This window comes from Cetorhinus maximus, chromosome 1 (genome assembly GCF_964194155.1).
Source record: "Cetorhinus maximus chromosome 1, sCetMax3.hap1.1, whole genome shotgun sequence".
NCBI classification, from domain to species: domain Eukaryota; kingdom Metazoa; phylum Chordata; class Chondrichthyes; order Lamniformes; family Cetorhinidae; genus Cetorhinus; species Cetorhinus maximus.
The window spans coordinates 208,859,746-208,874,522 of record NC_135879.1 but is presented as its reverse complement, the minus strand read 5'-3'; the positions used below and the strand labels follow the sequence as shown (position 1 = coordinate 208,874,522).

General features: G+C 42.6%; 1 protein-coding gene across 1 annotated transcript in view; it reads left to right on the top strand.

Moving 5' to 3' along the window:
• dcc (DCC netrin 1 receptor) overlaps positions 1-14,777 on the top strand; it is a gene marked incomplete at its 5' end in the record, with an annotated part of 921,129 nt that overhangs the window by 629,939 nt on the left and 276,413 nt on the right. Inside the window, one exon of the mRNA XM_078539210.1 lies at positions 4,886-4,935. Within this exon, the coding sequence (XP_078395336.1) occupies positions 4,886-4,935 (50 nt within the window). The remainder of the gene's footprint in view (positions 1-4,885; positions 4,936-14,777) is intronic.

Sequence of the window (14,777 nt, the reverse complement as noted above, 5' to 3'; positions counted from 1 at the left end):
TTACTAATTTTAATTTTTATGTGAGCCAAAAATTTTATTTGACTATTTTAGAAATAATGGCAAAAATGGAATTACCATAAAATGATTTGATAGCTCAGTTGGTAAAGGTCATTTCTACTGTGGAGCTGTGAGACATAGGCCTGGAATCTTGGGCTATGTGGGGCAAAACTTAGTGGGACAATTGCATTGCTGTCCTGTGTCATGCTAGTGTGGTCTGGGGAGTTGAAATTCAACTGGAGTTCCTGCTTCTGATCTCTATCCAGTGATTCCTCTGGAAAGCAAACAAGTAAGAATAGAACCAAGCTGGGTATTCCATTGCAATTTTTTTTTCTATTTGTTCATGGGATCAGCCAGCATTTATTGCCCATCCCCAATTTCCCTTGTTCAGAGGGCTTCTAAGAGTCAACTGCATTGCTGTAGACCTGGAGTCACATGTAGGCTAGACCAGACCAAGTAAGGATGGCAGATTTCCTTCCCTGAAGGGATTAGGGAACATTAATGAACCAAATGGTTTTTTTACAACAATCAGCAATGGGTTTCATGGTTATCATTAGACTTTTAATTCCAAATTTTTATTTGCCCCAGTGGGGTTTGAACCCAGGTTCCCCAGAGCATTACCCCTAGGATTTCCAGATTACTAGTCCAGGGATAATACCACTATGCCATCACCTCCCCTCGCTTGAGTGGGAGAAATTGAGCCAGATTGCCTCAGTTCATCAGGCAAAAAAAGTGTGTCAGGGGAGGTGGGAGAAGAATTTTGGGAATCAGTGCTCTATGTCTAACCTCTCCTGGAGCTGCCCAAACTGTCAGCCAGCGATGCCCAAGTACCCGAGGGCCCTGCCTGAAACAGGCATTAGGCTTCCTGAATATGTTAATCAGGGCCTGACTTGTATTTCATGACACCACTGCCAAAGTTAGCAGAGACTTGTGGAGCATGTACCACAGTTTATCTGGGTCTGCCGTACCAGCCATCATTAAGGGGACCACATGAGGTTGTTGAAAAGCAATAAGTCATCTGACCGTTTGAGACAACAGACAATTAGGCTCGATGGTAAAATTGCACATCACTGGGTAGGGCGTTGCTGTGGATGGAACTTTTCTTTTCTCCTTACTTCTACTGTTTCTCTTTCCCGCTATTTTCCTGAAAGCTAGGAATTGGTTCCACAGGAAACATACCTTAGCTAACTTGTCCTCAGCTAAAATGCCCTCTGTTAACCATCCCTCCGCTAACCATCCCTCCACTAACCATTCGTCTATTAAACTCTGTGGACTTGATTTTTGTCAGAACTGGAACGGCAGGGGATTGAAGCAGGCGCTTAACTACCTGCCCCTCCATCCTCTCTCATCCCCCGTGGATAGCAAGGTCTGGGAAATTTTAATCGCTGGGTCTCTTTTACATGGCTTGACACTGACTCCCACGCCAAACCCCAGTTGAAATGAATTTTCTCTAGGGTGGGTAGCTTTCCTGTGTGTGAATTGAGGCAAGTAAAAATTGTGGGGGATGATGGGGTGGTGATAGGAATGCATCAGGAATATGATATAAACTCTCTGTACCCCTGAAAAGGAAAACTTTGCAGGGATACGGGGAAAAGGCAGGGGAGTGGCACGAGGTGAAGTGCTTATTCAGAGGGCAAGCACAAACACTACTGGCCTCTTTTTTTCTTCAATAATTTATATAGATTCTTCTTTTCCCACCTATTTCCATTATTTTTAAATCTAAAACTAAAACTTTGTTAGTCTTTCCACCCCACCCCCACTAGAGCTGTACCTTGAGTATCCTGCCTTCCATTCTTAATTAGCACTTTTCTTAGATAATATCACCACCTTCAACACCTCTTTGATCCTTTTGTCTGTGACATCTTTTGATTATCTGCTCCTATCACTGCTTGCTTATCCCCACAATCACCCCACCCTCAACTTCTCTCTCCCCCCGCCCCCCGCCCCACTTTAGACCAGCTTATATTTCACCTCTTTCCTAACTATACTCAGTTCTGCCGAAGGGTCGTGAGGACCCAAAACGTTAACTGATTTCTTCTCCACCGATGCTGCCAGACCTGCTGAGTTTTTCCAGGTAATTCTGTTTTTGTTTTGGATTTCCAGCATCCGCAGTAGCTTTTAGCTTTTTGTTTTTATTTTGGCCTCTTTTTGTGTCGTATCCATTCTATGATAACCAGTTTTTCATTAAGTCCTATCAGTTAGATATGTTGACTCATTGTCACACAATGTTGTTTCCTTGTTGAATCAGGTTGTGGTGTTGATATTCATGTCAACAAGATTGTTAACTAGTTCTCATGTAATTGTTACATATTCTGTCATTTTATCCCGCCATCATGATCTACCATCTGTCTAGCTTCATAACATGCTGATGATACAGAGTTCTAAAAGCTGGCTCTGCCAACTAGCTTTGCCATCTTAGTCCTCTCAGCCTTTGTCTTGTTTTATCGCTGCTTTATCTGTTTTTTTCTTACAGACTTAATTTTCTTGATCCTGTTACACAGTTCCATTCTCTTCTGCAGCCTCCTTCTGAAGATTATTTCTATCATCTTGTTGTCTATTAGTGCCGAGGATTAGTTCTTGCTGTTCGGTATTCTTTTGTCAATTAGCTCTATAGCTTCATTTCTTCAGCCTCCTTTCCTTTGTTGCTTAATTCTGAGAATTAGTTATTGACCAGTTCTCTATTGGTGGTCATTTCTTTTGTGAACTGACTTCTGGTTTGGTTTCCTGAATTTCATGCAGACTAATTGGCAGTCGTTCTGCTGAGATATTTCATTAATTACAACCTGCTTCACTGGGGATCAAAAGAGAGAGGGCAGTGAGCTAAAAGAAAAACATATACCTGACAGATGAGAGAAATAAACATCTGAAATCTTTTACACTTTTAAAAATCCAAAACACACAGAAATGCATGGCTAATTTGTACTGAATTGTGATAAAATAATATAGAACTCCTAGGTTATTATAAAGAAAAACTTAATTTATATTACAATCCCTGTTGATGTTGATAACTTTTTAAAAGATTTTTTAATTCTCAGTGATCAACTTAAAGGAATTGCGTGACAAGATTTCAAGTTTTAAGACTTTTACTGTAACAAACAAACTAAAAGCAAATAATCTAAACATTACTTAGTAGGCAACTGATACTCCAAACTATAGAAATGATAACCCTTATTAATGTCTTAACACAACTAATAAGCCTATGCTGCATACATATACTTTACAGCACATTCTCCCTGGATGACAGTCTTTTCAAGAAATGGTATAAAATCACTCCCAGTTTCCAGTGGGTTCGCATCTCCATATTTCACTAATGAACAACATCCAGTGACCATCAAAGGTCCTCTCCCTTGGTCCTCTGAGAATTTCTGAACCAACTATCAACAGTAATGCCCACTCAGGTGATTCCTTCACCCAGCCTCACCAGGACAAATCTTCCAGAGCCTTTAGATTACCACAGAATGTGTCTCTTCAACCAGACACTGTTTTCCCACCTGTATTCTACTTGGTAGCTTGCAGAGGGCTAGCAGCCTTCTCCTCCCTACTGACCACACCAACTGCAGCTTTTTTGTCTCTGTGAGACCTCTCCCTCTCTCTCTCTCTCTTTCTTTCTGTCCAAGAACTCAAAGACAGAAAGTCTGCAATCAGCCCAGCTGCTCCTGCCATTGTTTACAGTTGTGAATGTTTTGCACCTTGCTCTCGGTAAGTCTCAATCTGGGCCACGGTCTCCATGGTGACCAAGCCATACAGGCTTGTCATTGGGCAGAACTTGTAGAACACATTACTCTCCTCATTATTCCATTTTGCCTTGAATTAAAAAGACAGCCCAAAACATAATCATCTTTTAAAACATTGCATTTGTAACACCTGGCAACCTCAAGACTCAGCACATGGTTGATCAGTATTTTAACGCCCTGGACAGACATCTGCTTAAGAATGGGGCTAAGGTCTATAACTCACAAAGTGAATAGTTATCAGAACATGTTAAAGTCTGAAAAGTCTGTTTCCTGACCCAAATCCACCACCAACCTGTCCGCTTTCAACTTCAACTGAGACCAGAAGGAAGGAGGTCAACCAACCCACTTCACAGAAATGGGTTGGTACTTTAAGTATGACAATGAGACTGGCAGCTTTATTGTCATTCAGTTTCTCAATGACTAGGGGAACCTGACAGCTTCATTGAGTTGAAGAATTGGTGGATTCAGGAGGTGAGTGCCTTCACTGATAGCTCTGGATCCAGGTGCCAGCCTTTGCGTTTGGGCACCCCAGCATCACCTTCACCTCTGAGGCACCTGATCCCACCATGAATCCCCTGAGCCTGTAATTCCCTCACCGCCCCCCCACCACCACCACCAGGTCTCCAATTCTCACTCCCAACACCAGGTCTTCAATTCACACTCCCAACACCAGGTCTCCAGTTCACATTTCCACCACCAGGAATCCGATTCCCCCTTCCACCACCAGGTCTCCAATTCTAGCCCCCCCTCTGGACCTTCAGGGAATGCCAATCCACCCAATTGTTGCCCCCCTCCACCCCACACATTCCCCCAACACACCTCTCCCAGCATCGACACTCACCGCTTCCCCAATCTATCCATTGCCCTCCCCCTCTACATAATCGGTACCCATTTCCCTTCTCCCACTGATTGACTCAACCCACAATCATCAGACCCCTTCAAGATCTCTACCCATCCCCCCACTGATGTGGATTTACTCAGTCAATCAGGCTGGCTTCCATGCTGGGAGTTAAATTCCAGAGCGTGGGGGAATTCCCACAGTTTTCTAACCCAATGGATCAGTTAATTAAAAATACAGCTCATTATGAAGTATAACTTGCTCGGTGATTTCTTTTCCTTCCCTTTAATTATCTATTTTTCTTGTGTTTTTGCAGTGCCCGGTGCACCCCCTCAGAATGTTTCACTGGAGGTGGCAAATTCTAGAGTAAGTATAGAAACCTCTTTCTTTTAACCACATGGAGTCTGTTTGAATTGCTGATAGAGCTTCATCAAATTCAGTTTCAGTGACCTCAAGACAGAGCCAATGAGATAGGGCAAAGAAATCTGTGTGTTCGTGGTATATGTGAGAGGGGGAAAGGGTCATCCTTGTCAGGCTATTTATATTGAAAAAATATAATTGGCTAATATTTTGACCTGAGGTTCTTTCAAATTGACCTTTGTTGTACCTGGAATTGATCATTTATTCTTTCCACTTCAGTTTAGCAATTGTGCTATGTAATAGATATTGCTGTTTGTCTAAGGAGTTTTCTGCACTTGAGACATCCTTCCACCACAGCTGAGTGAATAGAAATTGTGTTGGATTGTCACTGACCCAAATAGTGGGTCATCCATACAGTAGAGTGACAAATTTACAAGCAGTACTTTGCTCAGTTAATCCATTGATTGCTCAATTGACATTGTTGTCTGAAGTGAACAAACATGTTTTCATTTAAGAATAATATAAATATCCAAGGCAAACTAGAAAGCAGAATAAATATCCTCCCAAACTAAATATGGATGGATTTTAATCTACATTTCTGGAAGAAATTAACGTGTCATTTTAGAGTTGGTGTTGATTCCCTCTGACTTCCAAGAAAACATTTAAGGGCTGAATTCCCAGTGTGATTTTAGATGCCATGCTACAAAGCAGTAATACCATTTAAATAATCACTGGAGGCTAAGAATAGGTCAGTGGCCATGGTTTTCCTATAATAGATCTTTGGTGTTGCAGGATTGGAAGTCAAGTTTCAAAGTTGTGAAAAAAAGAACATTTTGTATTAATTTAAAAAAATGTTTGTTTGAGGTTGCATAAGTTCCATTGGCATAGATACTAATAGGACGTTGAAGGGAGGAGATGGCGATTGCCATTTCTTATCCTCCAACTCGTGCAGACAATCTGCTGGTGATTTCAACTTCCAAGGAGAGCAGTTTTCAGCCACGAAGACAGTAAAGTCCCTACTGAAATCCATTTTGAAAGGTAATCATATTGGAACAGGGCAGCTTTTAGGAAAATGAAGAGTGATCTCCTGAAGGTGGGAAATAAGCAAACAGGACCATAGGAGACAGAGGCCTGGATTTTTATCCTCAAGGCGGTTAGGAGAAATTGGGGAAAATTCCTGGCTCGGCCCACCAGCTTTGGGGGAAAGTGCCAACCAAAGCGGGATCTTCTTTGCTGCAGGCTGGATGCAAGCCGGAGTTGGATCAGCTGACTGGGGAAGAGGTGCGGAGGCAGCCACAAGGGCTGCGGGGGTGGATGCGGGGTGTTTAAAACACCAGCCACATTACTGTGGGACTTTGCCCCAGTGACAAAAAAAATACTGCAAGGCCCTTCATCCCTCATCCCTTATAACCAGTTAACCCTCCAAACACTCCCTGTGCCCTGTCAATGTCACCTCATGCCCCCCCCCACCCCACCTACCCATCCCTCAGGCCCCTCTTGCAACCTATGCAGGTTCTGCCCTTCCACCCACCCCTATGCCAGGCTGTGGCAATTCCATTCCCATTGACCCACTATTCTCTTTCTACAACCAATGAACATCACAGTATATAGGGCAATATTATGTAAAAAATGCTCTGAAAAATGTAAGCCATTGATCACTTTCTCCTATGGAAAAAAAGTCTGGATGGCAAGCTAATAAAAAAAGTCAATCAGTTTCAAAAACCACAAACCACAAACACTTGAAAATGTTTACTTATGTCAACAAACATTGTGAAATTGCCCCCAGAGATCAGAGCTTGAGCTGTCAATCAAACAATGTTTTCACTGAGGAGCAGGTATTCTGTTATTCTAATAGATGTTTGAGCTCTCAGCCAAGCATACATAATGAGGTAGCTATTTAGTGCAACTTGGCCTCCCGATGGTGACGATGGAGTGCCCAGTCAGTTTTGGGGGCTGGGCCTCATTAGTATTTGGCTGAAGGGGTGCAAGATACAAATAAACATTCTGGAAAGCTCTGGGGCAGCAGAATATCAGATGGTCCAGCTAGCCTCCAAGCCAAAAGAAAATAGGTCCTGTGGAGAGGAATCCTATTTCAGTGGAGGGGCAGGATGGGGAATGAATCTGGAGTGACAGCAGACTGGGCCAGTTTTCTGCAGTCCAGAAGAGCTCTGCTGGTCCTCCAGAGCTCACAAAAGTATTGTAAAATTTAACATGTGCTCCTCTTCAGCTGGATCACCAGTACATACTGGGCAAAGTTGTGCCATGCATTATCTGCTCAATGCTGCTCTAACATGGGGTCCTGTGTATGTCATATGAGCCTAGAGTTTGCATATTAAAAGGGCTTACTGCCAAATTTATTCTGAAGTTCCAGCCACTCAGCAGTAGGCTCTAGGGAGGAATGTGATGGCCACAGAGACAGTGGAAATAGGGCAATAAGTCATTGCCCACCATTTTCATGGTGGTATCTTCCCTTTTCTACCAGGAGAAAAGCTTCAAAATAGATCAGTAATGGGTATTTTATTTTTAAAGATCAGACTGCAACATAGGAGGTCAATTTTCTAAGTAGAATTCTAAGACTGTCCCTCCCCCCCTGCCCTTTTCATAACTTTCTCTACCAGCTTTAAGAGTTTTGTTCACCTGGGCCCCTATGTCTCTTTGCTCCTTGACAGCTTTTAATAACTCATCATTAAGAAGAAATTCTGCTTTGTCTTTCTCAGACCCAAAGTGGATGATCTTACATTTGAATTCTTGAGCTCAATCTGTCAAAGTTTTGCCTTCTCATATAGTCTATGGCTCTAATAACTTTCAGTTCCCATCTAAACAAACTTATAGTGCCTCCGAACTTAGTGTGACCTGCAAACTCTCTTCCTTTATCTAAGTCATTAATGTATAGGGTGGAAAACTGAAGCCACAGTACAGATCCATTGGGAACAGCATTTGTCACAGCCCGCCAATCAGAAAATGTTTCCTTTATTCCAACTCGTGTCTCCAAACCAATTACTGACAGAATGAATATATAACTTAAAAAAGAAAGAACTTCAAGTTTCACCTCCATAGAGAAATAGAGGTTAGAAGCAAACTATAATTGAAGATGAGAGCATATGGGCCCTATAGGTATGATTAAAGATATAGGAGAATATGGAAGAAGGTTGAGAGAGATAAGGAAAACAAGGAGGTGGTGTCTGAGATCAATAAATATTAATAAGTATAGTAAAGCATTCTACAAATGTATCAGTAAAAAGAGTTATTAAGTGTAAGGAGGGACACCTAAGAGGAAGGGGAGGGCAGTGACCTAATAGGAAATTACCTAAAATGGAAATGGATATTTAACAAGCACTTCACATCATTGTTGTTTACATAAGAGAAGGATTTTGGCGAGTAGCTAAATCCTGGGGGTCGGTTAGCTCAGTTGACTGAACAGCTGGTTTATGATGCAGAGTGATGCCAACAGTGTGGGTTGAATTCTTGTACTGGCTGAGGTCATCCATGAAGACCCTGCCTTCTTAACCTTGCCCTTTGCTTGAAGTGTGGTGACCCTCAGGTTAAACTTACTGCCAGTTGCCTCTCTCTATGCTCCTCTGGGACTACAATGAATTTCATTTCATTCAAATCCTGAATTAGTTAAAGTTGAGGAAAAATCTATTCTCATAAATGAAAGAAATGTATAAAAAAAATTAGCTCAGCTAAAGGAGGCCGTACTGCTGGAACCTGACAGGATTGATCAAATAACACTGAGGGAAATGAAGGTGGAAGGAGCAGAGATTCCAGTGGATGTGAAAGCACTCTATTTTAATTTGAGGATGTCTATTCCACACACATATCCCACCATCCTGGCATGGATAGCATCTGGTGTAAATCATCTCTGTTTGAAATGGGTGTCCAGGATTGTTGGGCAGCTGGCAGTAAGTATACTAAAGGGCATGGTCAGGAAAGAATTGGAGTACTGAGATCAGAATTTTGGTTTGGAAGTGTTGTGGAAGATTGCAATTTAGTCTTTTTGAAATTTAATTACCTTTACAATGTAAGAAATGTGGCAGCCTATTTACCCACAACAAGGTCCCACAAGCAGTAATGAGATAATGAGCAGATAATCTCCCTTTTTAGTGATTTTGATTGAGGGCTAAATATTTAGTCAGGACAGCAAGAAGAATTTCCTAATCTTCTTGGAACAGAATCTTTTACATCCAGCTGAGAAGGCAGGAAGGGCCTCACTTTAATGCCTCATCTACAGAATCATCACTTCTGATAGTGCAGCATTTCCTTAGAACTACACTGAAGTGTCAGCCTAGATTACATGCTCAACTCTCCGATGTGGACCCACAACCTTCTGACTTTTCTTAGGCTGTTCACTGGTATCACTGGGTTCAAATGAAAATGGGCAGAGGGGGGAAGCCAGTTCCAAGCATTGTCAATGCTTGCAACAATATTTAAAAAGAGAAAAAAAAAGAATAAAAAAATCAAGGATCAGACACAAAGCTTCACTCGAGCCAGATTTTAGAACTCTTCAGCATCAAGGCTTGGGGATTCAGGACAAACCACTATAATTAGTCTGCCTGGAGACTTGAAACCAAATCATAAATTTGTCACCTGCACAAATTCCTAGAGTAAAAAAGTGTTCCAATTGCATGTATGACTGACTGTACAGTATCATGAAGTATAACAACTGCTTTTCCCAATGCCTCCCTTGTGCCAGAGTTTCAGAGTTATTATTACCACTGGTTTGCAAACAAAATTGATTCACTTGGTACATGCAAAATAATGTAATTTTTTAAAAAAGAAATGACATTTCAGTTTTAATTTGCTTTAGTGAAAGATCTCGGAGGTGAAATTTGTACTGGAGTAAAGGTTAATGTGAAATGATCTATTGTAACTCCCAAGGAAGAAGTACTCAAGTTCTCTCTTTTTGAGGCTTAAGGCTATATACATTTTTAGCTATGTGGGGACAAGAGGACATAGATTAAAATTCAATGGGGGAGGTAAAAAACAATCAATATAACTGTAATATACCTCCAATTTATTAAGAATGTCACAATGAGTACAAATAATAAATAGCAACTGGCTGAAAGCTAAAATCAATCCTGCAATGCCCTATAGTTTTTAGGAGAGGGCAAAACAATATCTGCTTGATGTACCTGGAAGACATATGTGAAAGATAAAAAATGCTGTATAGCTACTGTGTTGTGTTAGTTTGATTATTTTTATTAAATACTTTGGATTATGTTGTCTAGTTGGTACCCATTCTATCCAAATCCATTAGAACTGTCTAAACGTTTGGGCCTTAACTTCCGAGCTCCAGGGCCTCTTGGGGGAGGTGGGGGTGGGAGGGGGGTACCGCAAAGATGCACTGGGGAACGAAACCCACCCCCCCCCCCCCCCCCCCCCCCCGCAAGGAACTGCAAACTTTGGATGGTTCTGACAGTAACCATCAATAGTTACAGAGAAAAAGTTAGAAGGATTAAAACTACTCCTGACTTCTGGGTAACTATCGTACAGACCCACACCGCACCCCTCCACGGTCTCCCCCAGCACCCCTAAAAATTCGCAGTGGACACCCTCCTCCCTCCACTACACCCCCCATGGGACTCCGCCCCCTCGGGACTTCCCCCAACCCCCGAATCCCACCTGACCCCACCCCCCCAAGGCCTGAGCCGACCACCCCCCATGCCCCCACCAGATCCTACCCATTTACCTTATACACTTACCTTGTCAAAAACCTTTAAACTCCCTGAACCTTTAAACTTACTTAGTTTACAGCAGCAGGTGCTGTAAAAAGGGGGCTTGGCTTTTTACTTTTGACTTTACAGCCCTCGACACTAGGCCCCAGGGATGCGCTGCACTGCCTAGATCTCGTCCGGCCTGAGTCGGAAGTTCGGGCGAGATAGGATCACCTGGATTTCAGGGTAAGAACTTTTGAGTGCGGTGACAATCCAACTCAATTGCCACTCCATCGGAAGTTACAGCCCTTATCTCCCTCCGCTTTAAACTAACAGGCTTTTAAATTCAACCTTGTCCTCACCTGATTATCCTCTTTGTAAAATCAAAAAGATCTGGGGCTCCTGATTGACAATGAATTGATGATATTGCAGCAACATTTAATGTAGTGAGTGAAGCAAATCAGATGTCAGGATGTATTAAAAGGCCAATTTTGAACTGAAAAAAAAGGTGGGGTAATTCCTGTCACTTTATAAATCATTGGTATAACTTAAAGCACTGTGTGCAGTTCTTGCTGCCTCAGTACAAAAGTAGAAAGTAGATTGCTGAGAGGATATAAAAAGGGAATCCATAATGATTGAGGGGATGGAGGGATTGGTTATGAGCAGCTATTACACGAACTGCAGAATGTTTTCACTGGAAAGAGAAGATTGAGAGCTGATGTGATTATAAGATACTATATACCGTCAACCATGATTGGCTGTCCAGACCAGTGGAAACAGAGGTGGGTGATTAAATTCAAAACTAATCTGTGAAAACATTGGTCTCAATATTAACCTCCCCACACTTGGTCCACGTCTGGACGGGAGAGGATCAGAGGGCGATTGAAAGGTCAAATATGTGCAATGTGACCACAACCCACCAGACACTTGCTTGCTGCCTTTTTTCAGAAGATTCACTTTTAGTTTACCTGCCTTCCATTTCTACTGCCCTGGAAAGCAGTGACCGAATACACTTAGAATTGTAAAAAAACAAGAATCATATTATCTTTCAAAATTCTCGTTCTGGTGTGAACAATTTTTACGGCAGCATAATTTGGGGAATCTGGGTGTCCCACTTGGAGAGGCAGGACAATTAAATAACATATTTAAATTGGGCTCCCTTTTGCCATTGGGAATCGAATTTAAAATTTAATGTTGTTGCATGGGTTTGCGAGAGGTTGGGATTCTCATCAGTCAAAGAGAGGGGTGGGGGGGGTGGCGGTGGTTGGGGGCAGAGAATGGCAGCTGCTCGATCCCCTTTCTTGGTGCTCTTTGCGTGCCTGGAGGTGCAGGAGTGCTCCTCCCAGACTTCTCAAAGAAGCCTTTCACCTCACCCAGCTTCTGTCAGCAACCTCCCTCAGCCACGATTGCCAACCTCCCCCAGCCGAAATTGCAACCTGACTTCCACCCTTCCTAATCACGGACCTCTCCCCGCTTCTGATTGCTGATGACTGTCTGCAAGAGTCTCTGCCTGTGCCTTCCTATCACAGGCATTTTCTCCTGCCCACTGGCCAGGCTGTCCGTTTGGTCAGCTGTGGGCAGGAGACAACCTTCAAGCCATTAATGAGAACCTGCCATTAAAATTGGAAGGATGGCTGAATCCCTGGCCCAGCCGAGTTCTTTGGCTGTTTTCAGCCTCACCCACATCCTCTCCACTTGCTGAATATATTGGGGCAAATGTTTCAACGAGTGATCGGTCAATCTACGGAACTATTTGTCTATGATGATGGTGGAATCAGATCATATTGATTCATTCAAATGTAACCTGAAATAGGTTTCTTCTGAAAATAGCGAGCCAAACCTTCTGGACCACGTGACTACCTCCCAACCTCCTAATTACCACCCCAACCCAACCTGACTATGGAAAAGGACAAAGAACAATAAGAATGATTAACTGGGAGAAAGCCAATTTCAATGGGTTAAGAACGGATCTGGGCAGAATAAATTGGAGTCAAAGGTTGGCAGAGAAAATGGTAGCTCAACAATGGGCTACTTTCAAAGAAGAAATAGTTCAGTCAAGGTATATTCCCTCAAAAGGGAAAGGTTGGGCAAACAAAGCCAGATCTCTCTGGATGAAAAAAGAGATAGAAATTAAGATAAAGGAGAAAAAATGTACATATGACAGATGTCAGGTAGAAAATATAATTGAGAACCAGGCTGATTTTTAAAAAATGTATTCATTCATGGGATGTGGATGTCATTGGCTAAGCCAGCATTTATTGCCCATCTCTAGAATACAGGAGGTTCATAGGGAAGGTAAAAAAGCAAATAAGGAAAGCAAAGAGTGAGTATGAAAAAAAACTGGGAGCCAACATAAAAGGGAATCCCGAAGTCTTCTATTGGCACATAAATAGTAAAAGGGTGGTAAAAGGAGGAGTAGGGCCAATGAGAGACCAAAAAGGGGATTTGTGAATGGATGCAGAGGGCATTGCTGAGGTATTGTCTTTACCAAGGATGAAGATGCTACCCAGGCCATGGTGAAAGAGGAGGTAATTCATACACTATAAGGGTTTAAAATTGTCGGCGGGCGTGCACATAGGAGTCGGCAACGCGCCTGCCGTCAATTAAAAGGCCTATTAAGGCCATTAAAGTTATAATTGAAATAAATTTTTTGCTGCCTGTCCAACCTTACGGTTGGTGGGCAGGTGGACTGGCCAAGTGGCCTTTGCATTTTTTAGGAAACCTCATCCACGGGCAGGATGAGGTTCCAACAGCAAATAAAAATAAAATAAACATTTTAACATTTCATTAATAACATGTCCCTGCTCATGTAACAGAGCCACAGGAGGGGACATGTTTTATAACATTTAAAAAAATTTTATTTTTAGCGATCAAAACTCTTCATCTCCCTGAGGTAGCTCTGTGCTTTAGGGAGCTTTTCCAGCACGCACCCGCGCGCATGTGTGACCTTGAGCTCTTTCCCACCGCCCCCCCAACATAGGCAGCGCTACCATGTGCGTTTCATGCTGGGCCGCCCTTGATTGGCCTGCCAGCATGAATTTGCGGTCCGGCCCCGATTTGTGGATGGTGGTCAGCTTCCCGCCTGCCCCCTCCGAGCCTGCCCGATGAGGGAAAACTCCTGGCCTTGGAAGCACTGTGAGCTGTGAGGAAGATAGTTTAGAACTTCAAAAGGACATAGAGAAGATGGTGAAATAGATAGAGTGGCGAGAGATGAAGTTCATTGCGGAGAAATGTGAAGTGATTCATTATGGTAGGAAGAACACGGAGAGACAATATAAAATAAAGGGTACTTTTCTAAAGTGGGTGCAGGAGCAGAGGGACCTAGGTGTGTATACGCATAAGTCATTGAAAGTGTCAGGATAGGTTGAGAGAGCTGTTAATAAAGCACACAGTATCCTAGGCTTTATTAATAGGTGTTTGGAGTACCAGAGTAAGCAGGTTATTTTGAACCTGTATAGGACATTAGTTTGCCTCAGCTGGAGTATTGTGTCCAGTTCTGGGCATCACACTTTAGGAAAGATGTGAAGTCATTAGAGACACTGCAGAAAGGATTCATCAGAATGGTTCCAGGGATGAGGAACTCCAGTGATGAAGATAGACTGGAGAAATTAGGACTGTTTTCCTTTGAGAAAAGAAAGCCGAGAGGAGATTTGATAGAGGTATTCAAAATCAAGAGGGGTCTGTACAGAGTAGATAGGGAGAAACTGTTCCCACTCATGAAAGGATCGAGAACAAGAGGAAACAGATTTAAAATAATTGGTAAAAGAAGCAAAAGCGATATGAGAAAAATCTTTTTCACACAGCAAGTGCTTAAGATCTGGAATGCACTGCCTGACAGTGTGATAGAGGCAGGTTCAATTGGGGCATTCAAAAGGGAATTAGACTGTTATCTGAAATGGAAGAATATACAGGGCTATGGGGAGAAGGCGGGGGAATGGAACAAAGTGAATTGCTCACTTGGAGAGCCAGTGCAGACATAATGGGCTGAATGGCCTCCTTCTGTGCTGTAACAATTCTGTGATTGAGTATTGCTGAAAAAAACATTTTGTCAAACGTTTCCAACCTGTTCATTCTCCATGGCCACACCTGTATCAATCAGAGTCCACTTGCTAATGAATCAGCACTCTCTTGTCATACAGTATAAAGTCGTTGCTTCCCCTGACATTGGTATTCTTGCGATTGTCCTGATGAGTG